This window comes from Chiloscyllium punctatum, chromosome 26, assembly GCF_047496795.1.
Source record: "Chiloscyllium punctatum isolate Juve2018m chromosome 26, sChiPun1.3, whole genome shotgun sequence".
Classification (NCBI taxonomy): domain Eukaryota; kingdom Metazoa; phylum Chordata; class Chondrichthyes; order Orectolobiformes; family Hemiscylliidae; genus Chiloscyllium; species Chiloscyllium punctatum.
Genome location: NC_092764.1, coordinates 26,013,267 through 26,039,320, shown reverse-complemented (window position 1 = coordinate 26,039,320; position 26,054 = coordinate 26,013,267). Strand labels below are relative to the sequence as shown.

General features: G+C 43.3%; 1 protein-coding gene across 4 annotated transcripts in view; it reads left to right on the top strand.

The window, feature by feature from the left end:
- The window catches only part of LOC140496345 (beta,beta-carotene 15,15'-dioxygenase-like), a 39,090-nt gene extending 15,304 nt beyond the window's left edge, over nt 1-23,786 (top strand). For 3 of the 4 annotated variants that reach the window (XM_072595963.1, XM_072595965.1, XM_072595964.1), the window contains exons 6-11: nt 3,843-4,063; nt 6,915-7,181; nt 8,968-9,073; nt 13,257-13,351; nt 19,019-19,130; nt 20,162-23,786. In XM_072595963.1, coding sequence (XP_072452064.1) covers nt 3,843-4,063; nt 6,915-7,181; nt 8,968-9,073; nt 13,257-13,351; nt 19,019-19,130; nt 20,162-20,361 — 1,001 coding nt within the window. In that variant the 3' untranslated portion in view covers nt 20,362-23,786. The remainder of the gene's footprint in view (nt 1-3,842; nt 4,064-6,914; nt 7,182-8,967; nt 9,074-13,256; nt 13,352-19,018; nt 19,131-20,161) is intronic. The other variant, XM_072595966.1, reaches the window with a different exon arrangement.
- The last annotated feature ends 2,268 nt before the right edge of the window (nt 23,787-26,054 follow it).

The following is a 26,054-nucleotide window of genomic DNA, read 5'->3' as shown; positions in this document are numbered from 1 at the left end:
ATTCCTTCCATGTCACACATTATAATGAGCCTAGGTAGTCCCAGGGATCATATTTGCAGTCCAGTTACTGTTCTGCAGGCTCACCACCACCACCTAGAGGGTAGTTAGGGCTGGGTAGTAAATGTTGTCTTTGTCAGCAATGACCATGTCCCATGCATGAATGACGATAGTTGAAAGAGGATAATTGAACAGCAAGTCCTCTGCACTTCTTCAGATGTGAAGGCTTAGAAAGTGAAGTGCTCTTGGATTGGAGTGTGATCCTGGTGTGTCGGACCTAATAAGACTGTCAACAATACCAGGGAACATTGGTTTGCCTGCCTGATCAGGATTGTTATTGCTAGTGAGCTTCGGCTGTCAGTTAGGAGCCTAGATGAAGGGCTCATGCCCCAAGCAGCAACTCTCCTGCTTCTCGGATACTGCCAGAACTGCTGTGCTTTTCCAGTGCCACACTTTTTGACTTCAATCCTAAAGACAGCTCAATGGTTATAGTATTGTTATTGTGGGGGGGGTGGAGGAGTTTGGTGGAGAGAACAGCGATGGGAAATGACAAGATTGGTCAGCTCATAACCTAGATTTTCTGGAAAGGCAGGAGACAATTGGGAGGGGTGGCTGATAGTAGGCCTTAGATTTAATAAGGAGCTGGGAGAAGAACTCCTGATCCTCTTGGCTCTGAAGTAAGATAAACTTCAAACTTGCCTTTTAGGCAGTTTAGACCCCTGCTTTACATATGCATAAGACTTAACATGAGTGAACTGATTATGAACTGACTTCTAGGTCAGGATCTAAAGGAGACACTTGGATTTTACTGAAATGTCAGCATTGACCACAGTCAATGGTCACCTCTAAATTGGTCTGAATCTGGAATTATTGACCTTGAGGTGAGAGGAACAAGCTGATGCTTTCAGGGCTCCTCGACACATCAGCAATAAATGACAATTACACCTTTAGTTCAATGTTATTTTATTAATCAGATTAAAATGCTGACAAATATGCTGCAGCTGAGGAGAACTGAGATGGGGAGGAATTTCTTCAGCCAGAGGTGAATCTTTAAGACAGAGATAACTAGGTTCTTGATTAGTAACAGGGTCAAAGATTACGAGAAGAATGGGGCTGAGAAACAGGTAAGCCATGATTGATTGGTGGAGCGGACCCAATTAGCTGAATAGCTTAATTCTGCTCCTATATCTTATGGTCTAGATATTTAATTAGGTAAAGGTTGAAAATCAACTGCAGCAAAGTTCAAATTATCCAGTTTCAATATCCAAAACTCAAAATAGGGCAATCTCAAGTGGGCAACACTGGGGCAACCAGCTGGAATAGTGTCCCCAGGGTGTTAGTAAGGTATTCTGAGGCCCTGCACATGGACAATATTTGGACTATATCTGCAAACAACTCAGCTCTGTCCAATCCCAAGCACAACAATGCACCATTTGCTGCATTCATTAAAACAGGCACCCAGCCAAAAAGAGAATTAGTGAAATATCCATTGTAAGTTTTAGGGCTTCTGAGATTTAAAATGGTATTGACTTACAAATTTTAAGTTGCAAATTCTTAATTTAAGACAAGATCATCTGTTGTGGTTGACCTAGCACAGTACAAGCAACCAGTATGTATGAATCAAGTGGAATTTAAGAAGCAAGATTATGTTTAAGGTGAGAGGGAAAAGATCTAAAAAGGGCAGAGCTGAGTATGGTGGTCATCACCAAGGAGCAGGTGCTAGAAAAACTGAATAGCCTGGTAAATCACCTGGACCAGATGGACTACACCCTAAGAGAGAGATAGCTGAAGAGATAGTGGAGGCATTAGTGGTGATCTTTCAGGAATCAGGGAGGGTCCCAGAGGACTGGAAAATCACTAATGTGACACCCCTGTTTAAAAAGGGAGTAAGGCAAAAGATGAAAAATTACAGAACAATTAGCCTAACCTCAGCTGTGGGCAAGATCCTGGAATCCATTGTGAAGGATGAGATTTCTGAATACTTGGAAGTGTATGATAAACAAGGGCAAAGTCAGCATGGTTTCATCAAGGGGAGGTCATGCCTGACAAATCTGCTAGAATTCTTTGCCAAAGTAACAAGCAAGTTAGACCAAGAAGAGCCAATGGATATTATCTACCTGGGCTTCAAGAAGGCCTTTGACAAGGTACTGCACAGGAGGCTACTGAGTAAGATAAGGGCCCATGATGTAAGAGGCAAGGGTGCTAGCCTGGATAGAAGCTTGGCTGTCTGGAAGGAAGGAGAGAGTAGGGGTAAATGTGTCCTATTCAGGATGGCAGCAGGTGGCAAGTGGTGTTCCGCAAGGCTCAGTGTTGGGGCCACAATTTTTCACTTTATACATTAACAATTTAGATGAAGGAACCGAGGTGTAATCTGCATATAATCCCACAGCTACCTAGATTACAACTCCTCTCATCCTGCCCCCCCTGTAAAAAGGCCATCCCATATTCCCAATTCCTTCGCCTTCGCCGCATCTGCTCCCAGGAGGACCAATTCCACTACTGAACAACTCAAATGGCCTCCTCCTTCAAAGACCGCAATTTCCCCTCTGACGTTGTCGACGACGCCCTCCACCGCATCTCCTCCACTTCCTGCACCTCCGCCCTTGAACCCCGCCCCTCCAGTCACCACCAGGACAGAACCCCACTGGTCCTCACCTTCCACCCCACCAACCTCCGGATACATCGGATCATCCTCCGTCATTTCTGCCACCTCCAGACAGACCCCACCACCAGGGATATATTTCCCTCCCCTCCCCTATCAGCATTCAGGAGAGACCACTCCCTCCGAAACTCCCTCATCAGGTCCACACCCCCCCACCAACCCAACCTCCACTCCTGGAACCTTCCCCTCCAACGGCAAGAAGTGCAAAACTTGCGCCCACACCTCCTCCCTCACCTCTCTCCAAGGCCCCAATGGATCCTTCCATATCCGTCACAAATTCACCTGCACCTCCACACACATCATTTACTGCATCCACTGCACCCGATGTGGTCTCCTCCACATTGGGGAGACAGGCCGCCTACTTGCGGATCATTTCAGGGAACACCCCTGGGACACCCACACCAACCAACCCAACCGCCCCATGGCTGAACACTTTAGCTCCCCCTCCCACTCCGCCAATGACATGCAGGTCCTTGGCCTTGTCCATCGACCCTGGCCACACGACGCCTGGAGGAAGAGCGCCTCATCTTCCGCCTAGGAACCCTCCAACCACACGGGATGAATGTAGATCTCTCCAGCTTCCTCATTTTCCCTCCCCCTACCTTACCTCAGTCCCAACCCTCAGGATCAGCACCGCCCTCTTGACCTGCAGTCATCTTCCTGACCTCTCAGCCCCCACCCCCTCTCCGGCCTATCACCCTCACCTCCTTCCACCTGTCGTATTCCCAGCGCCCCTCCCCCCCTACCTTTATCTCAGCCTGCTTGGCACACCAGCCTCATTCCTGAAGAAGGGCTTATGCCCGAAACGTCGATTCTCCTGCTCCTCGGATGCTGCCTGGCGTGCTGTGTTTTTCCAGCACCACATTTTTCAACAGAGGAACTGTTGGAGGCTGGTACAATTACAACACTTAAAAGTCATCTAGATGGATACATGAATGAGAAGGATTGGAGGGATATAGGCCAAATGCTGGCAAATAAGACTAGATTAATTTAGATATCCAGTCAACATGAATGAGTTGGACCGAAGTGTCTGTTTCCATGTTGGCCAATTCTCACTCTATAACTCTATGGTAATGAGTCTGTGATACCTGCACATGAACCATTGCTGGTATTTCTGAATCTTGTATGCCTCTGTTTCTGACGTCAGTTACTTTATTTTGTTCATTTATTTTGAAACAAACAGATGAGAAGAAGAAGAATACATGCTTTAAAAATTGTGAAGTATTGTGTTCTATTCCTTGTCGCTCGCTGTTCAGTCCAAGTTACTACCACAGTTTTGGTATGACCCCAAACTATGTTGTCTTCATTGAACAGCCATTTAAACTGGATATTCTTAAAATGGCAACAGCCTACTTCAAAGGAGTGAACTGGGCCAGCTGTCTGGGCTGGTTCCCAGATGACAAGGTACTCTTACATTTAACCAAGCTTCAACTTCAAATGACATGTTTGGATGGTGTATCACTCTTGATAAACATGAAAATGCAGTAACTTATTTTGTCTTTGGGACAGCAGATTTTAAGTAGATTTGTGGGTTATTAGCCATTCAGTTTTTCATTTTGAATATGGGATAATGTTTCTCAAATAATACGATTCTTGGATGTTAGGATTATGTGGAGGTCCCAATTCCATTTATGTCCAAGTCCTGTCTGCCACAGAATGTGTTCATCTTGACCAGAACAATCTTATCTTTGAAGGATTTGCATTGGTCACACTTAGCTTTCCCTGTCAATCTGTGATTCCACCTCAGGCAGGTCACCTTTCCAATTCACTGAAACTATCCTTCCTCTAGCTGAGCATTTTTATATTTGATTTTGCCTTGTACCTTTCTATAACTGCTGATTTGAGCTATAGGGAAAGGTTGAATAGGCTGGGGCTGTTTTCCCTGAAGCGTCAGAAGCTGAGGGGTAACCTTATAAAGATTTATAAAATTATGAGGGACATGGATAGGATAAATAATCAGGTCTTTTCCCTGGCGTAGGGGAGTCCAGAACTAGAGGCCATAGGTTTAGGGTGCAAGGGGAAAGATATATAAGAGACCTAAGGGGCAATTTTTCCACACAGAGGGTGGAACGTGTACGGAGTGAGCTGCCAGAGGAAGTGGTAGAGGCTAGTACAGTTGCAAAATTTAAAAGACCTCTGAATGGGTATATGAATAGGAAGGGTTTGTTGCGATATGGGCCGGGTGCTGGCAAGTGGGACTAGATTGGGTTGGGATATCTGGTCGGCATGGACAAGTTGGACCGAAGGGTCTGTTTCCGTGCTGTACATGTCTGTAAATCTATGACTCTCTGATTCTATGACTCTATGACTCCTTTCCCCTTGGCTTGAAACAAACTGATCAGGAATTCCTCCCTCTCTTTTCCCTGTCTTTTTAGCATAATTCAAATTCTCCCATTATCACTGTTTTAAAGGCTGCAAACTTGTTCCTATATTTTCTTTGCAATATTTGAAGTCCAGTACTATATGTCCAATATCATAATCATCATCTATTGTTCTTTAATCAAACATATTCTGATTTTGAAGCCTACGTACATCATTGTTTTCTAGTGCTGTCTTTTATGAACAATATTTCCTTTTTTCCTCATGTTTCCTGTGTGCCATATACTAGATTAGTGATGCTGGAAGAGCACAGCAGTTCAGGCAGCATCCGAGGAGCAGTAAAATCGACGTTTCGGGCAAAAGCCCTTCATCAGGAATACAGGCAGAGTGCCTGAAGGGTGGAGAGATAAATGAGAGGAGGGTGGGGGTGGGGAGAAAGTAGCATAGAGTACAATAGGTGAGTGGGGGAGAGGATGAAGGTGATAGGTCAGGGAGGAGGGTGGAGTGGATAGGTAGAAAAGAAGATAGGCAGGTAGGACAAGTCATGGGGACAGTGCTGAGCTGGAAGTTTGGAACTGGGGTGAGGTGGGGGAAGGGGAAATGAGGAAACTGTTGAAGTCCACATTGATGCCCTGGGGTTGACGTGTTCCGTGGCGGAAAATGAGGCATTCTTCCTCCAGGTGTCAGGTGGTGAGGGAGTGGCAGTGAAGGAGGCCCAGTACCTCCATGTCCTCGGCAGAGTGGGAGGGGGAGTTGAAATGTTGGGCCACAGGGCGATGTGGTTGATTGGTACGGGTGTCCCAGAGATGTGCCATATAGCTAGGAATCTTAAGTGCCTTTGTTTAAAGCTAGGTTCTCATTATTCTCCGTTATTTGGAAGTCTAACTCATGAAGTAGCTTGTGAGAACATTAAATAAAATAATTTGCATTTATACAATACCTTTAAGATTTCCCACATAAATATCTTAATTAATTTATGTATATAAATATTTACTCCTTCAAGTGTGGTGATTTGAAGGTTTTTCTACTCCCAATTGTTTTGGAAATTTGCTTGTCTGAAATAATGACCTAATCCTTCATATTGTCCCTTTAAAATATAGATACATTTGGCTGCCATTTTGCAATTATGCTAGGGCCTTGTCACAGAGTCCTACAGTATGGAGTCAGGTCTTTTGGCTTGTAGCTTGTTAATCTCAATTTCCCATCATAGACCACAGTGAGTTTTCACTTCCATTCAAATCTTTATCATTGTACGTTGATTTAGATGTATCACCTGATTCTTGGATTAAATTCCAAGCCACAGTCTGTTATATAATGGCTCATTACTGCTTGTATAAAGTCTCTGGAGTGCATCACAAGACTGAAAATCAGTGAAGGTTGCATCTCAATATATGAGCTAGACTGGACCCATCTTGAATATTTGTTGTTGACCTCAGATAGCAATCCATGGCCAGGGGGACTCCCTTCATTGCACAAAGGTAATAGGTGCCCCTGTGCATTGGGGGATGCTTAGAATTAGTTGCATGCTCCTTTTGGGTATTTATAAACTGTAAGATTGCATTGGGTCTCCCCCGAGATAGCAGCCACAGCACACTTTGTAAGGTGGAAAGATGTTGACTGAGGGAGCAGGGAGGATGGCTGTGGCTGTGGCTAAAGAAAAGTAAATATCAACTCTGGGAATCCAGATCTGAAGCCTTATGTGGACCATACATCTATCCAGGTAGACATGGCCTCAATTTAATGCAACATTCATCCTTCTGACAATCTAACAGCCATGTGATATTACATTGCTTTGGACTATTAGCTCAAGTGCCAAATGTGAGGATTGAATTCAAAAACTTGTAATTCAGAGACGTAAGTGCTTCCATTGGAGGAACAGCAGAATTTCAATTTATATTTATTGAATTCATTATAACATGAATTTTGTGTTTTTCAGACTTACATTCATATCATAGACAGAAAAACAAAGAAGCCTTTACCAGTAAAGTTCTACACAGATGCACTCATTGTTTACCATCATGTCAATGCTTATGAGGAAGACAATCATGTGGTCTTCGATATTATTGCATATGATGACAACGGTTTGTACGAAATGTTCTATTTAGAAAACATGACTTCGTCAAATCAAAAATTTGATATAAAAGGCAAAACCTTCAGTCTACCATCTTGCAGAAGGTTTATAATTCCTTTGGATCATGACAAGGTAAACGTTTTGCCACTTTTCTGCAACAAATTAAAATTGTGCAGTGAGTAGTAGTGCAGTCAAACAGTTCTCAAAGACGATGAGTCCGTTGTTTTTAGTAACCACTGAGGCATTGCTGGGGTTGCCTTTAACCCAGAGTGAGAATCAGGGTTGTAGGGGGCATGAGTGCAATCCATAATCCTTGTTTTCACTTTACTTTGACTAACAAGTTTGCTACCCAATTGTATTGACAACGAGCAGCCTGCTTATTTTCTGGACATCATCTCCACAAGCCTACAAAGTCTTCCAGTGGTTATAAAGTGCGTTTGTGATCAGTTTGTATTTCTCTACTGGTTAGTCCATTGTGTGATATCTGAAGGATAAAATTGCACCTGACCTTGTTCTCATTTTGGCCCCAAAACGATCTCAGTGAATCAATAAAAGATGGTCCTCAGATCTCATCAGAGCAAGTGTGCAGACATTTTCCCTGAAATGAGGTGTCAGTTTTGGCTTCCAGTTTTGCCAGCAGCAACCTTCAGGTAAATTGTACGAAATAAGAGATTGGAGAAGATGAGCACTTGTTCTCCTTCTGACTTCACAGGTACCTTAAAAACAAAACCATAAAAATTAACTTATGGGTTATGGTGACTGTGAAAGAAACCTGATTAAGAAATTCCCAAATGCATGTATTAAGTATCAGTGCTAAATGTAAAATAAAAGCTCATACATAAGCTCAGTTCCAAATTTACAAACTTAAGGCATTTTAATATCTGTTTAAGACATCTGCATGGGATGTCTAAGAAAGGATCCCATGAATTTTACCATGGCGTCAATGCCTGTGCAGCTTGGGTACAGAGCCTGCACTGTTAAACTAACATTGGACAGGAGTATAAGTGCATCGAGCATAAATAATAAATGGTAATATTTGATAAATTTTCAATCACTTGTCTGATTTGAGCAGATGTAAAGATAAGGTTTGATATGGGAAATGGACTACAGCAATATGAGACAGATGGAAAGTATGGGATGGTGTGGCGTGACAAGGCTGGTGTGCATGAATGGCATGAGATGGGGATTTAAATAAATAAAACTTCAACAACGATGCCCATTTACTGCAAGATTCACCAGATCTCAACTGGTAGATTTTTAATTTCTCTTGTCTATTAAATTTATTGAAAAGGAAATTGAGGAGAGCATGTCCCCAAGTTCCCAATTTGCATAGCCGAATGATGAAGCTTTATGCTGGGAGTACACACACATCAAGTTACCCAAATGTTCCAAATGCTTAAAGGATTTTGTTGGTGAGAAAACTCGAAATACTGGAAATCTAAAATAAAAGCAGAAAGTGCTGGAGAAACTCAGCGGGTCTAGCAACATCTGTGGGGAAAGAAACGATGTTAATGTTTTGAGTTTGGCCTGACTGCTTCAGAACCCTAAATCTAACACTTGTACAGTTTTAGTAGAGAAAGTAAATGCACTGATTGATATAATAAAGAAGGCATGATGTTTGACTCCTGATGTATGTGGGATGAATCACTCTCAGCAGGTGTAATAGTAGGTTGGTGCAACAGGCCATAGTAATACTGCTGTAGTACTGGAAAAGCGTGTGATTGCCGATCTGTGACCCACAACTGGAAATTGTATTGTGTGGACTTAAGGTGATCACACTTTTCTAGCGTATTGATGTTAATGATTCTGCCTATTCTGTGGTCAATTAATCTGGAACAATTAATGTACATTTAAAATTGGGCCTTTGAGGAGAAAGTGGGAAGGAAAGTCTTTTTAAATGCTTTCTTTACCTTTACAGACGACAGAGTTGAGCAGAAATATGTGCACACTTGGGAACACAACAGCATATGCACTGAAGGAAAAAGATGGATCCGTTTACTGCAAGCCTGAAGTATTGTTTGAGGGTAATATCAATAATTTATAGTTACATAGTGCCTGCAGTGAGCTCTTGTGTTGCAGTAATAGTGTCCCTATTTCTGAGCTAGAAGACCTGGGTTCAAGTCCTTCATGCTTCAGAGATGTGTCATAACACAACTGAGTGGGATGAATAGAAAATATCTATGTACTTTCTGTATCATCAAGGCAAGTCACCAGTCTTAGCAGACCGTAGGGCTGCTCTCTCATTACAGAGAGATGACTGGTGGTGGTTTAACTCGAGGGCTGCCACACATCAGGTGAGGGGAGAGGTTGAGAAGTAGAGTCCTTCATGATAACCTCAGCTGGTGCAGGAATTGAACCCATGCTGTCAGCATCAAACTGCTTTACAAACCAACCGTCCAGCTAATGCAAAAGTGAGGACTGCAGATGCTAGGGAATAGAATTGAGAGTGTGATGGTGGAAAAGCACAGCAGGTCAGGCAGCATCCGAGGAGCATGAGAGTTGATGTTTCGGGCAAAAGCCCTTCCTGATGAAGGGCTATTGCCCGAAATGTCGATTCCCCTGTTCTTCGGATGCTGCCTGACCTGTATGCATTTCCAGCACCAAACTCTCAACTGTCCAGCTAAACCAACCTTCCTCTGTATAGTACAGTATTCTAAAGCACTTCATACCAATTTAAATAGGGCAGATATCAATAACTTGCTCACAGAGATATGGAGTATGTTAAAAGTAGAAAGCGAGGTAGAGAAATGGAGAGTGGTAGCAAGAGGATTCCAGAGTTTAGGACCTTGCCAGTAAAAAGCTGCCATCCAGTAATGGAATGGTTAACTTGGGATGCACCAGAAGCCAGAACTGGAGAAGTGTGGAGATTTTAAAGGGCTGACAAAGACGACAGAGATCGGGAAGGGCAAGCCATGGAAAGATTTGTAATTAAAGATGAGAATTTTTAAAATGGAAGCCTTACTCGGGTGATGAGTGATTGGGACTTGTTGTGAACTAAAATATGGACAGTAGTAGTTTTGAAAGGTCGGAGTCTGCCCAGAAATGCTTTTGTATAGTGAAATTAATATCAAGCAAAGGCATTGAGGAGACTTTCAGCAGCAGTTGAGTTAGAGGCAGTGACAAAGTCAGGTGAAGTTACCAATGTGAAAATAAGCAATCTTCATGACAGTGCAGATATGTGCTCAGAAACTCACCTTGGTGGGGGCAAACACTTCGTTAGGTTTACTAGCTGTCTGGTTTAATGCCAGACAATTGCCAAGAAGAAGGATGACTGAGGAATGATGTTTCTCCCAAGATCCAGAAACAATGGCTTCAGTCATTTCAATATTTAAGGGGAGGAAGTTTCTGTTTATTCAGTACTTGTTGTGGTACCTGCAGTCTGACAATTTAGCAACAGTAGAGGGGTCAAGAATGGCAGTAGTGAGTTAGCATTAGATGTCATCAGTGCTTTTGTGGAACCAACCTGATTTCAGATGATGGTGCAGGAAATCATGTAAATGGAAATAGAAGGGCTGACATATAAATATTTGAGTGATACCAGAGCATTGGGAAGAAAAACTATTGTAGATGCTTCTCCGATGACCATGGACAATGGCGGAGAAGCACCAGAGGAGCATAATGTGGTCAAGCATGTTGGAAATCAAGGATGAGTAGGGACAGTTTATCACAGTCACATCAAATGTTATATGGGACTTCAATTACAATCATTTTGGTACCACAGAAAGTCAATTTCAGTTGAAGTCTATATTCTTGTGATCTAAAATGTTATGGGCCTGAAAATTTTTAATGTCATTCTTTTGCCTATGAATCTTACAACAATTTACAAATAATTGTAAGTAAGAGGAAATAATGCTAATTAAACCTTGGGTTATTCTATAAATAATTATTAACATCATTTTCCAAGAAATGGCAATGATCATCAGATTGCTGCTATGCTTATAAATACCCCGACTTGACATTGCATTCCACTGGGGTAATAAAGTGAATGGTAACAACATGAATAAAAAGAAAAGAATATCAAGAGACCCAATAGGTCTTATTCCTGATGAAGGGCTTTTACCCGAAATGTCAATTTTCCTAGTCCTCAGATGCTGCCTGACCTGCTGTGCTTTTCCAGCACCACTCTAATCTCAATACTGATCTCCAGCATCTGCAGTACCCACTTTCGCCCAATTGCTCTTATGCCAACTCAAATGCACAATTATGAGCTGGCAGTTTATAAGGAGCTGTTATACTAGTTGCACAGTTCCACCCTCAGCATAAGTGGCAGATGCAGCAACTATTGATATCATCAAGATAACCCAAATGAGAATGTTTCAATCTGTAGGTATTTTCAAGACTTCAGCACAAAATCCAGACTGACTCTTTTATGACTGTTCGTCATAACTGCTGATCTTTGTTTGCTGATTCAGGTGACCTTATTCAATGACGTATAAAGGGATCGTTCCAATGTCTCAGCATTGTCCTAATCAGCACCACCAAAAATGGATTAACAAGTGCAGAAAATGGGTGACAAACAGCGACCGATACTTTGAGTTATCTGTTGCCTTTCTTTGCAGAAATGATAATACATTGCATAAATGTACATTCTTCTCTCTGCAGTCTGAGCATGTTATGGAAGAGAGATAGAACCTTGAAGGCACATGGGAAGGAAAGAATAATCATTATTAATGGCCCAGATTTTTGTGGAGTCATAAAGATTACCTGAACTTCCTAAAATGGCAGGCAGGAGCTGAATACACAGTCCAACGTATTAAGAACAGATCTTGTTTTCTCCTGTATGGCTGATGCAACCGGCTGGTTTGTAGTCAGTGCTGAGTTCAAACAAACCCCATTTACAATGACCTCAATCTGCAGTTTGGGAGATACAAATTTTAGTGTAATCATAAATGCCCTTGAAGAATGGAAAAATGTGCCAAATTTTGAAGTTATTTAAACACCAGGAACCTTTAACTTTTAAATGAACAACTTGACTGTGTCAATGAAACATCAAAAGATCTGTTTTCGTACCTCCCAGGCCTGCTTTTCTCAACCTATAGTTATCTCAGCATGGTTCTCTGAGTTCACAGTTTGATTGACAGCCCAAAGAAGTAATTAAGGTGTTATCTATCTTTGGTATGGGGTTGTTAAGTGGAATTTGTTTGTTTTTAAAAAGAGATTAAGCACATGAATAAATGTAAAAGAATTTAAATGAGCTTTAATGAATGGAAAGTGTTTTAAATCATAGCGATGGTTGTAATTGGTATTTAGATATTTCTGCTATTTCATCCTAATTTGGCTCCTGAGGTCTGCCCATAGTGATTATTTGGGTGAATTGGCACTGTGGATGTACAAGTTAATGGTAGTGGGTGGACTGACATAAATTGGCACTAACACCCTGAGTTGGTGTGGAGGGTAAGAAGACCACAATGGCAGGTGAGTCATGGGTTGGCATAAAGAGTTTGAGGATCCATTAAGGGTGGGCAGGGAAATGAATTGTGATGGGATGGGCAGTTGGTAGGGTAGGGAAGAATGGGGTTGAGATGGAGATAAGTGTTGGAGTAACTAAAATAAACTTAACAACAACTCAGTTGAGTCTTGTAAATAGGTCATCTCAGAATGCCTCCCTGTGACTGCTTTTGATTTATGTCCATTCTGCATCTAACACCCTCCATGATCCCTTCCCTTCCCTCCTGAACAAGGATCCTTCCAATCAGGAAGTTTCTCCTGATGTGGATACAGCAACTCTGGAAACCACCTTAGGAGTAAAAATCTGGGTCTGACATATTTACAAACAGGCAGTTATGGAGTACATAATTAACCATTATGAGCTCCACCCTCTTCCTTAAGTACAACGATTCCTAAGTAACATTACAAATTATACTTTGCTGATCCTATATCTGTTTAAAGATTTATAAATACTATTAAATATATATATTTGAAAAACTCAACCATGAAAATTAAAAATAAAGTACAGGTGTTCTCCCTTTATCTGTGGGAGTTACATTCCAACACCTACTGTGGATGCCCAAATCCGCAACTAACAGTGAACCCTATCATTTAAATGGGAAAGTTACTACCCAAGCAGCCCCTTGGAGTTATTTCTGGAATGTTCCATGTAATATTTTCGGTTGCAGTAAATTGTGGATAACTGAAACTGCCGAAACCGAATCCGTAAAAATGGGGTTTCTACTGTAAATTAATTTGACTTCTTACTTGCTCCCCCAGGAATAGAACTACCTCAAATAAATTATGATTACAATGGCAGCAAGTACAGATATATTTACGCATCCAAGGTTCGGTGGCGACCAATTCCAACAAAGGTAGAATATTACACTTTCAGGGACAGGTGCCCTGTTCATAGTTTGGAGCAGGCTGCAGCTCAAGGTTCCTTGCTTGGTGTCTGAGTGTTCGCTCACTTTGCATCCACCTGAACGCTCACTGCATCCCTGCCTTGCCTTGCCTTGCCTCACCTCACCCTGCCTTGCCTCGCCTCACCGTGCCCTGCCTCGTCTTGCCTCACCTCACCCTGCCTTGCCTCGCCTCACCGTGCCCTGCCTCGTCTTGCCTCACCTCACCCTGCCTTGCCTCACCTCACCCTGCCTTGCCTCACCTCACCCTGCCTTGCCTCGCCTCACCGTGCCCTGCCTCGTCTTGCCTCACCTCACCCTGCCTTGCCTCACCTCACCCTGCCTTGCCTCACCTCACCCTGCCTTGCCTCGCCTCACCGTGCCCTGCCTCGTCTTGCCTCACCTCACCCTGCCTTGCCTCACCTCACCCTGCCTTGCCTCACCTCACCCTGCCTTGCCTCGCCTCACCGTGCCCTGCCTCGTCTTGCCTCACCTCACCCTGCCTTGCCTCGCCTCACCCTGCCTTGCTTTGTCTTGCCTCACCTCGTCCTGCCTTGCCTTGTCTTGCCTCGCCTTGCCTCACCTCACTCTGCCTTGCCTTGTCTTGTCTTGCCTGACCTCGCCCTGCCTTGCCTCACTTCGCCCTGCCTTGCCTTGCCTCACCTCACTCTGCCTTGCCTTGCCTTGCCTCACCTCGCCCTGCCTTGCCTTGCGTTGCTCTGCCTTGCCCTGCCTTGCCTCACCTCACCCTGCCTTGCCTCACCTCGCCCTGCCTTGCCTCGCCTCGCCCTGCCTTGCCTCGCCTCGCCCTGCCTTGCCTCACCTCCCCCTGCCTTGCCTTGCCTTGCCTCGCCTTGCTTTGCCTTGCCTCACCTCGCCCTGCTTTGCCTTGCCTCGCCTCACCTCGCCCTGCCTTGCCTTGCCTTGCCCTGCCTTGCCTCACCTCACCCTGCCTTGCCTCACCTCGCCCTGCCTTGCCTCGCCTCGCCCTGCCTTGCCTCGCCTCGCCCTGCCTTGCCTCACCTCCCCCTGCCTTGCCTTGCCTTGCCTCGCCTTGCTTTGCCTTGCCTCACCTCGCCCTGCTTTGCCTTGCCTCGCCTCACCTCGCCCTGCCTTGCCTTGCCTTGCTTTGCCTTGCCTCACCTCCCCCTGCCTTGCCTTGCTTTGCCTTGCCTCACCTCGCCCTGCCTTGCCTTGCCTCGCCTCACCTCGCCCTGCCTTGCCTCACCTCACCCTGCCTTGCCTCACCTCGCCCTGCTTTGCCTTGCCTCGCCTCACCTCGCCCTGCCTTGCCTTGCCTTGCTTTGCCTTGCCTCACCTCCCCCTGCCTTGCCTTGCTTTGTCTTGCCTCACCTCGCCCTGCCTTGCCTTGCTTTGTCTTGCCTCACCTCGCCCTGCCTTGCCTCACCTCGCCCTGCCCTGCCTTGCCTCACCTCACCCTGCCTTGCCTTGCCTCACCTCCCCCTGCCTTGCCTTGCCTTGCCTCACCTCCCCCTGCCTTGCCTTGCCTCACCTCACCCTGCCTTGCCTCACCTCGCCCTGCCTTGCCTTGCTTCACCTCCCCCTGCCTTGCCTTGCTTCACCTCCCCTTGCCTTGCTTCACCTCCCCCTGCCTTGCCTTGCCTCACCTCACCCTGCCTTGCCTCACCTCCCCCTGCCTTGCCTCACCTCGCCCTGCCTTGCCTTGCCTCACCTCACCCTGCCTTGCCTCACCTCGCCCTGCCTTGCCTTGCTTCACCTCCCCTTGCCTTGCTTCACCTCCCCCTGCCTTGCCTTGCCTCACCTCGCCCTGCCTTGCCTTGCTTCACCTCCCCTTGCCTTGCTTCACCTCCCCCTGCCTTGCCTTGCTTCACCTCCCCCTGCCTTGCTTCACCTCCCCCTGCCTTGCCTTGCCTCACCTCCCCCTGCCTTGCCTCACCTCGCCCTGCCTTGCCTTGCTTCACCTCCCCCTGCCTTGCCTTGCTTCACCTCCCCTTGCCTTGCTTCACCTCCCCCTGCCTTGCCTTGCCTCACCTCACCCTGCCTTGCCTCACCTCCCCCTGCCTTGCCTCACCTCGCCCTGCCTTGCCTTGCCTCACCTCACCCTGCCTTGCCTCACCTCGCCCTGCCTTGCCTTGCTTCACCTCCCCTTGCCTTGCTTCACCTCCCCCTGCCTTGCCTTGCCTCACCTCGCCCTGCCTTGCCTTGCTTCACCTCCCCTTGCCTTGCTTCACCTCCCCCTGCCTTGCCTTGCTTCACCTCCCCCTGCCTTGCTTCACCTCCCCCTGCCTTGCCTTGCCTCACCTCCCCCTGCCTTGCCTCACCTCGCCCTGCCTTGCTCGGATGTTTTGCAGTATCAACTATCAGATAGAACTGCATACTCCTTTATCACCTTGTCATTTAGTGCAGGCACAAAGCAGGGAAGTTTAACATGATTGTCAGCCGTCATCTGGCAAATCAAGGGAGGTATTCTTCAGCCATGGGGTGCTAACGTATTAAGCCAAGAGGCTCGGACACAGTCAGTTGGCCACTCAAGGTGGTCAGGGTCAGGATCTCCCCTGTAAGGGACGAAGAGCCAATGGCACTCCCCCTACCCCACCCCCCACGTGCATTATTATGAGTTATTTTCTTATGGAATGAGAGAATGGGACTGATTAAAGAAGCTGAAAGTGGCCGGTGCAGTTGTTAGTATTAGAGCAGGTGGTGAAAAGGTGGCGAGGAATTGAGGAAGCAGCACAGACTGTGAAATAGTCGTGTGGTGGAATTAGGTGGGTGAGAATGAGGAATTACACTGCATGCATTAGTGAGAGTGATAGATCATTAACCTTGATGGGAGCTGGGCACAGTAACAGAGATGTTATGTTGAATATAAGGTATTGGAGAGAAGTTGGCATCACTTACCTTGCTGGCCAAACAAAGTTGGTGACCTTTTTATGCTGCTGGATGTTCATCCAGACAGTTAAAACTACACTGACCCAGGTAGCAATATTGGACTGGACTGTCATGCTTTGATGTTGTGGTCTCTTTCTGGCAGTCCTGAAGGAAGGAGACATTTCTCTTCTGCATCACTACTCCATCAGAACCTCCAAGTATGTGTCTGCAAAGTAGAATAAATTCTCCTTATCACCCATGTCTGAGCAAATGTCAGGAATACATAAATAGGAGGGGAATGAAAGAATACCGATCCTGTAGGTGAAGACCATTTTAGTACAGAAGGGCCAAAATATATAGGTACAGGCTTGGAGGGCTGAAGGACTTGTTGCTGTGCTGTATTGTTTTTTGTTTGTTATGCCAATCCACTCCCAGAGTGACAGAGCTTGGCCAGGTACACGACGATCATTTAAATGTGGAGGCAGTGACATCATGCTGATCTGTTTCAGGATATCCTGGCAATGGTGAATTCTACCGGTTGTGGCATGTGGTAGAATTGGGCTAGCATTGGACGTGAGGGGTGGATAAGGGTGGGAGAGGTAGTTAATAAGGAGCATTTGATAAGATAATACAGGGAAACTCTCTAGGGGTCACAAAGAGAAACCTCCCATGAAACTCAATGAAACTGTCACAGGCAGAAAATCATAAGATTCAGCCCCCTTTCTTTGGTGGCCTCAAATTAATAGAGTCATAGAATCATACAATACAGAAACACACCATTCGGTCTAACCAGTCCATGCCGAACATAATCCCAAACTAAACAAGTCCCACCTGCCTGTTCTTGGCCAATATCCATCCAAACTTTTCCCATTCATGCATTTATCCAATTGTCTTTTAAACATTGTAATTGTACACACATCCACCACTTCCTCAAGAAGTTCATTCCAAATGTGATCCACCCTCTGTGTACAAAATTTGCCCCTCCATTATTGGCAGTACATGCAAAGGAAGTTCCTGGATTAGATGTATGTAGTAAGTTTCATAAAGGGCTGAATTTTGATATTTCATTGGTTAATCCCATGCAGCACAATATTTTTGCCATTGAATTACACTTTCTACCATCAAGTCTGCTTGCCATAAGAAAACTTACAGGGATGCTTTCTGTCCTTTCATGTAAAACAGATTTTGTTCTAGTTTATAAAGTTCTAAAACCTACCAGAATGATGAGTGCCAAGCAAATTTTGTGTCTAACCTCCCTGATGTGACATTTCACAACTTATAGTTCTGTCCCTACGCTGGTGAGGGTTGAAGTTTGTGTATAGGTCAAATTTAAAGATATAGGTTCAAATAGAGGCCCTAGCTGATATTATCCTCATTTCTGGAGCCGAAATGGACAGTCATTTTCCCATGTCCCATATTTCCATCTTTTTTCCACATAACCCCCACAGAATCCTGCACCTATGTTCATCCTCAAATGGTGCCTGGTTTTCAGGGGTTGGTAGCTGTAGTGATTAGAATAAGGTCAGCCAGCTGGACCTCATAGAATATGAGTTCCCCATTTGGGGCTGTTAATCTGTTCCAATCAGGGAGCCCTCACTGACAGATAAGAAGGGGAGTGTTAATAAGCACTATCGCAGTTAGGCGGTAGTGTGGGGGTTTAAAAAAAGAAAAAAAATTAAATTAAAAAAAGAAAAAAAAAAGAACAGGAATATCCAACACCCTGGAGTTGTTCAGGGTGAGGTGGGCGATGCAGGGAGTGGAGTGCATTATTTCCCCCTCCAACTCTATTTTCATTTAGTCCGTACCCTCCCCTTCATTGTTTGATCACACAGCTTTGCCCTTTAGTGTGAAGGTCACTGCTTGTCAAAAAAAAAAGAAGGGGAGTGTTAGCAATACTGCCATTCTGATAGCTGACTCTAAAGAGACAGCACTAAAGTCAAGGACTGTCCATGTATAAGTAATGAGTGACTTGGTGATGGGTTACCAGCCTCTGTAAAGTTATTTTAGCAACCATTCCCTGTCTGCTTTCTCCTTAGGGGAGAAAGAGTAATGGATCAGTGCCTTTAAGACAGTGAAATTATTTAGTTCCAGTTGCTTGTTACCCCCAACCCCACATCAACTTGAAATTTGATGACCTCCGAATGTAGAGAATGTTAAGGAATCTGGAATGCACTGCCAGGGGCGGTGGTGGAGGCAGATACGATCAGGGCGTTTAAGAGACTTTTAGATAAGCACATGAATATGCAGGGAATGGAGGAATATGGATCAGGGGAAGGAAACGGGGTAAGTTTAATTTTGCTTCATGTTTGGGGCAACATTGTGGGCCGAAGGGCCCGTTCCTGTGCTGTGATGTTCTCCAGCTGCTGCTTGACATTGGTCGGGGTCTCAGTTACAGGTGCGCCCTGCCAGGCCAGTGCTACCACAACTGCTGCATCTGAGCTGGAGCCATGGGCCTGGTCTCCTACCTCCTGTTCCTGTGCAATGCTCCTGCAGACACATGTTCTTCTAAAATGCAAAAATTATATTGTTTTCTTGGCACTGTTGCATTTTAAGGATCTTCATCTTTTTAGGGTTGAGGTGAGCACAGGGAGGGTGAAGCGAAACAGTGCTCATTTCACATCCTTGCATCAGGTATTACCAAAATGTGTATTTTATCAAGCCCACATTATACTCTGTTAATTAATTTTCTTTTCTATTTTGCTTACATTTGAAATAGAACTTGGGTCATTAGAGCTACAGTTCCTCTCCACACAAATGTACATATACATATATTTTTAAATCTTCTTCCAGGTAATTAAATGTGATATTCAGAGCAGAAGCTGCCTTGAGTGGAGAGAAGAACATTGCTGGCCAGCAGAACCAGTGTTTGTCAAACTTCCTGACAGCAAAGATGAGGACGATGGTAAGGAGTTCTTAACTGAAAGCAATTACAATAATTAATACAAGTATTAGAAGAGAGTTCTAGAGAAGTTTAAAAAGGGAAAACCTCAAATGGGGTTGTGGTTGATTCACTCTAAATACATTAAAACGTTAGTTGAAATTAAACTGGGTGGGATAGCTCCAGGAGTTATCTATTGTCGGACAGTATTGAAGGTAGGACAGAAACAGAAGGGACATTCAAAATGTGACTGGAAAGTGCTAAAGCTAAATAGGTAGTCAATTATCTCAGTCCTCACTTGAAAACCTGGCTGCCAGTAGACGAAAATATGCTGGAAACGATGTGCTTTCCTGCACCAACTTTAGGCAAGTCTTTGAGAGAGACAGAATCCTGTTGAACTGTACAAAGGTGCTTCAAAGCTAATGCAAAAGCTCAAGTACAAACTTTCATTGGGAAATGGATGAGGTATGCAGAAGGCATAACAATCCCAGTTATTCTGGCATTCAGAGGTCTAACCAGTGATTCTTGAAGAAACTGATGGAGACCATTCCCAAAAAGTAAGTTTTGATGGTTGTGAACATATTCTGGTGGGACCAGGAACATTATCTGACCTACTGCCAGCATGTACTAAGTTCCCACCCTCTTGCCTCTGTTTAACTGGCAGCTCTTAGAAATGAGACATCTATTCCACACCAAAGGAGGTCCAATGGGAAATTCCCCCTGCAGTGGGCCTGGGAATTCAGTGGGGGCAGCTTGCTATTTGGAACGTAATCCCAGTTGGGTTCTCGGGAATGGCCATAGTCAGGTTTTCACCAGTTCTCCAGTTGGCGGATGGACTTCCTGCTACAACCATTGAATTCCATCCATGTACTCTGTTTCTCTCCCCACAGATGCTGTCAGATCTCAATCTTTCTGTCTTATTTATGCACCACACAGGTTTAGCGCCAATGTGCAACTGAACCCATTTCACACTGACACAAGACTTGAGGGCTTTGTTTCAAACATTATTAAATGTAGAGAAAGTTAAAACTTAACATTTGTAATACATTTTTCAGGTGTTATACTTTCTTCCATCGTTTCTACTGATGCCAAGAAATCTTCATTTTTGCTTATACTTGATGCAAAGACTTTCAAAGAACTTGGTCGTGCTTCAGTTAGTGTTGATGTGCATCTTGATCTGCATGGTATCTTCATCCCTGAAGAGGAGCTACAAGCAAAAAAAAAACTACAGTCTCTGGAGGAGAGTAGTAGCTGATTACAACTGCTACTTTCAAGTAAAGCTGCTAATGAGGCAGAATTTAAAAGCAAGAAACCTCTGTCCCACGTAACTACCACTTCTGTGGGTTTCTAGCATTAGAACTCAATGCAAGTTGAAACCTGCAAAGTGCAACAATCAAGAGAATTATCTGATAGAATTTCTTAATCAAGGATGGGCTCAGTGATCAAAGTACAACCAGTTGAGTTAGATTAACAATCAAAAATAACCTTGTATCATCATGGAATTGTGGAATAGATTTGAGGTTAATTGGTAGGTTAAAAATGGGACTGGATTGATGTTTGGAGGACAAAGATTAGAGTTTTTTTATGATATTAAAGCACTGTGAACAATTATTGATAAAGATTTTAGTAGAAGATCAACAGTTCCCAGAGAATCTTAGACTTTTATGGTACAAAAGAAGGCCATTCAACCCATTATGTCTGTACTGGCTTTTTAAAGTGGTACCCAGCTGGTCCCATTCTCTAGTCCTAACTCCTCTAAATTTATCACTTTCAAATATATGTCCAGCTCTCTTTTGAAACCTCCTATGAAATCTGCTCCCACCACTGTCCCAGACAGTGCATTACAAATCTGAACAACTTTCCGAATAAAGAAGTTTCTCCTCATCTCACTCCTAGCTCTCTTGCTGGCAATATTGAAATTGTGGCCTCTTGTTACTGGCGTGCCAACTAACGGAAACAGAAAATCCTTCTTTACCCCTGTTTGAATTGTTCATAATTTGACCTCCTCAATAAGGTCACCTCTTAATATTCTCTGCTCCCAGGAGAATAAGGCCAATTTCTCTAATCTTTCTTGTATGTAAAATCCCTCATTTCTGGTATCATTCGACTAAATCTCCTTTGAACTCTCTCCAGGGCTATAACTTTCTTCCTTTAAGTAAGATGCCCAGAACTGAACACAATACACCAAATGCGGTCTGACCAATAATTTGTAGAGATATAACATCATTTCCTTGCTTTTATACTCTGTGTCTCTATTTATAAACTCAGGGATCCTGTATGATTTCTTAAAATCTTTATCAACTTGCCTGGCCACATTCAGAGAATCACGCACATGAACCCTAAGGAGCCTCTGCTCCTATACTCCCCTCCAAATTGCTCCATCGAGCCTGCATTATCTCTCTCTGTTTCTTGTATTACCTCACAATTCTCCACACTGAATTCATGTGCCAGGTATCTGCCCATTTAGCTAACTTGTCAATGTCCAACTGAAGTCGCTCAGCGTCATCCTCACAATACATTATTCTCCCTAGCTTAGTATCGTCTGCAAATTGAGATTTTGCCCTCAATACTCCTCTCCAAATAAGTATATATAAGTCAGAAAAAGCATGGGTCCTAACAATGACCCTTGGGGATCACTACTTTCAATGTGTCTTCAGTCTGAAGAACTCCCATCTATACCTATCCTCTTTTTCTTTTGTCTTTTTATTTAGCCATCATAAGCCATGTGGCCAAGGATCCATCAATCCCAAAATGTTTCTAAGTTGCTAACCAATCTTATCTTTTTTTAAATATAGAATTCCAACAGTGGAAATAGGCCATTTGGTCCAACAAGTCCACACCACCCTCTGAAGAGCATCCCACCCACACCCACCTTCTCTATCCTCTCCCTGTAAGCTTGCATTTCCCATGGCTAATTCACCTAGCCTGCACATCCCCCAATGCACACTATGGGCAATTTAGCATGGCCAATCCACCTAACACCCATGTCTTTGGATTGTGGGAAGAATTCCGACCACCCTGAGGAAACCCACACTGACATGGGTAGAACATGCAAACACCGTGCAGCTAGTCTCCCGATGATGGACTCGAACCTGGGTCCCTGGCACTGCAAGGCAGCAGTGCTAACCACTGAGCCAGCGTGCTGCCCCCATAAATCAGGTGGCACTGTCTCAAATGATTTCTGAATGTCCAAATGTACAACATCTCCAGTATTACGCTCATATCCACTGCTTGGGTCACCTCGTGCAAGAATTCAAATAGAAAGGTTGCCGATAAAACAATATGTCTGAATTCACTTTCAGGAAGCAGTCAGTTGGAATTGTGAGACTGCAACAGTATGAGAAGTTTAAAGAAAGCTGCAAAGTAAAGGGTACAAAAAGAGAAATTAGCATGACAGGAAACAATAGAATAAAGTTTTGATAAAGGCAAGAAATAAACTGGAAAGGATGATGGAAAGTGGATCATAAAGGAATTGGGGAGAGGAAGTAGAATAGTTATAAACTTACAGTGTCACTTTTCTCTACCACTTGAATGTAGTTTGAACTCCAGAAACAATTGACTAAGGTCTTACCAGTACACTGGACCTGCTTAGTGCAGTGTCAAAACTAATACAAAAGGTTCTGAAAACATCTGTGGTGATGGCATTTCTGTGATTAGAATGGTAGAACAAAAAACAAAGAAAATTAACAGCCCAGGAACAGGCCCTTCGGCCCTCCAAGCCTGAGCCGATCCACATCTACTGTCTAAACCTGTCGCCCAATTCTTAAGGATCTGTATCCCTCTGCTCCCCACCTACACCTACTCCAGACCCATCTTAAATGAATCTACTGTGCCTGCCTCTACTACCTCTGCTGGCAATACATTCCAGACACCCATCACCCTCTGTGTAAAGTACTTGCCACGTGTATCCCCCTTAAACTTTTCACCTTTCACCTTGAAAGGGTGACCTCTTGTTATTGAATCCTTCACTGGGAAAATGCTTATCTCTATCTATCCTCTCTATACCCTTCATGATTTTGTAGATTTCAATCAGGTCCCCCCTCAATCTCCTTTTTTCTAATGAAAACAAACCTAACCACCTCAACCTTTCTTCATAGCTAGCACTTTCCATACCAGGCAACATGCTCGTAAACTCGAAGTCTGTGTGACTCAAAGTCATACCTCATGACATGTACCCTACTCACTGAATCAAGTGAAATGCAATAATAACCAGGAACATAAATGTATTGAAAGTACGTTTGGAATACTGATACAGAAGTGGAACTATCTGGGTTAAAGTCAGAGCTGCAATTACACAATGGCATAGTGAAGTGCGAACAATGGATGATATTTTATTAAACTGCAGGTAATGTGGAGGGATCTGCAACTTCAATCTGATAGGGCATGTTCACATGCAATGTGAACTGAGGAATACCTAAAACATATCTAATCTTCTGGTGATGTCATGATGCTGCCTCAGCCAAATGATTTTAGCTAACTTTGTTTTTATTTTATGACTTTGTTCAGATAGTGTGATTTGTATGGATTAACAATAGACTATTATATAACAGTCATCTAAAATATATAAAGTGTGCAAGTAACCGAAATTAAAAGAAAACTCATTTACTGTACAGAAAATTTTGAGGTTTTAACAAATGATGAGGCAAATGAGAAATAAAGCACAGAATAATTTACTAGAAATTCTTGTATTGTGCTCGGTCCAATGTTATGGCTATTTATCTGCAAATTCCTGCTGCTCAAGAATTGTGTGCTGTCTCCCCACCAGCCACATGGCTTTCGACAGTGGAGAACCAGGTTCTGTTTATTGGACCCTCAAAGGAGTAAGGATAACAGGTGCAGCAGCAATTAGTTAATGTCAAAGATAACCTCTACCCCTTTTTCCAACAGTCACTGGCTGGAGCCTGAATCAAATATAAAATAAAACTGCAAGAACTTCATAGTTTGGAGCAACACAAGTAAATTTCTGTCATCAGTCAGAATTAAAGAACACTAACTGTTATAATCAAACTAACAAAGTACAATTATTATTCATCATTTTGTGTAATCCATATATATTGATAAAGAATTGTAAAAGTTACAGCATTTTTGCTGACCCAGAATTATTTTACAGATGGACAGAAATTGGATAATTTTGCATCCATTATATTTTAAAGTTTTATAGATTATTTAATACTCTATACCATAAAATACTGTCAAATGTTGTTAGAAGTGATTACGTTAAATATTACTGACTGGAATAAATGAACTAAGTAATTTGTGACATGTTGAGTCAGCAGATTTTAAGACTACATCGAATTAAAGGAAAAAGACTGAAAACCAATAATGGCGGTGTATTTACAGATAACAATATCTAGTTCATAGCTTAAATCAAAGTATGCCAAGTATTGTGCATACTCCCCCTAACACTTTCACCTATCTATTTTTTGACATTGGAATTTTGACCAAGCTCGTCCAATGTCCTTCTTCTGCTCAGGTAATTTTCAAAGTCTTATAATCCTCTTTTGAAAGAATCACCAGAGTGCTTTCCTATTTCACAGGGCACTATATCAATAAAGTTGATGTTGCATGTAACAAAATAATCTTGTCACCTAATTCTAATTCTTATGAGTATTTAGTTAGAATTGTTAAATCCTTAGTAAGACCACTGTATAAGAGGTTTCAACTAACCTGTTCACTAATCTTGTTCTAATCTAGTTAAAATATTTCCTTTAATTAAGTGGACTGTGAAGCTTAAAGTAAATGCCCGTCTGAAACTAGCATATTTGAATTTTGAACTTGTCCAATTACTGAGGAGTGTGACTGTGTCCTGTTCAAAAAAAACCTCAGAGGATCATGTGGCAGACTCAAACTCAAACTCAGCTTTACAACACAAGATTACAGAGGATAATCTTAGATGAAGCATTTAATGAATAAACAAATATGTCTTTCCTTTTCCAAAGGTCATAAGCAAATATAGTACAAATCAGTGCAGTCTTAAAAGTAATAAATAAAGAAAAAAAGCTGGAAAATCTTAGCAAGTCATGGGTGATGTAACAACTTAATGACTCAATGCATTTCCCAGCCAATGAAGAGTTTTGAAGTGAAATCAATCTGATGATATGGGGTGAACAGAGTTAAAAATCACACGACACCAGGTTACAGTCCCAACAGGATTATTTGGAAGCACTAGCTTTCAGAGTGCTGCTCCTTCATCAGGTAGCTAGTGGAGTAGGATCATAGGACATGGAATTTATAGCAAAAGATCATAGTGTCATATACTGATGCAATGTATTGAACAAACTTAGATTGCTGTTGTCTTTCATCTTTTAGAATGGGTTGCAGGTTTTGATTCATGAATATGTAAATCTCAGAACTTCTTTCAAGTCACATTCCCAAGATAACTTAAGGTTATATTTAAAAAAAGGTGACATCTCAGCTCAGACAATGCATTAAAGGTTTGGGGTTAGAGTCTGTGTGCATTCCAATCTTGAGTTAAACTGGTTCTATTTCCAAAGTAGGAATTTATAAAATGTCACATGGATTATAAAAAATATTGACTGCCTACAGATTGTGTGCTTTTTGAACAAAATAAAATGTATCTGCAAATACAATTCTGCAAATACAAATTCACCCCATAGACTTGTATGTGTGTGTGTGTATATGTGCGCATGAGTGTGATGGAGTATATGCCTGTGAGAGGGTGTTTGCATGGATGTGAGTTTGAGGGTGGGTAGTGTGTGTTTAACTAAGAGAGAGTGTGTATGAGAGTGGGTTTGTGTGAGTGTGAGAGTATGTAAGAGGGTGTGTGTATGTGTACTTGTGTCTGAGTGTGTGTGTGAATGTACAATGTCGTGGGGTCACCTGTAGTGTGACATGAACTCAAGGTCCCAATTGAGGCCACCCACATGGGTACTGAACTTGGCTATCAGCCTCTGCTCAGCCACTTTGCATTGTTGTGTATCCCAAAGT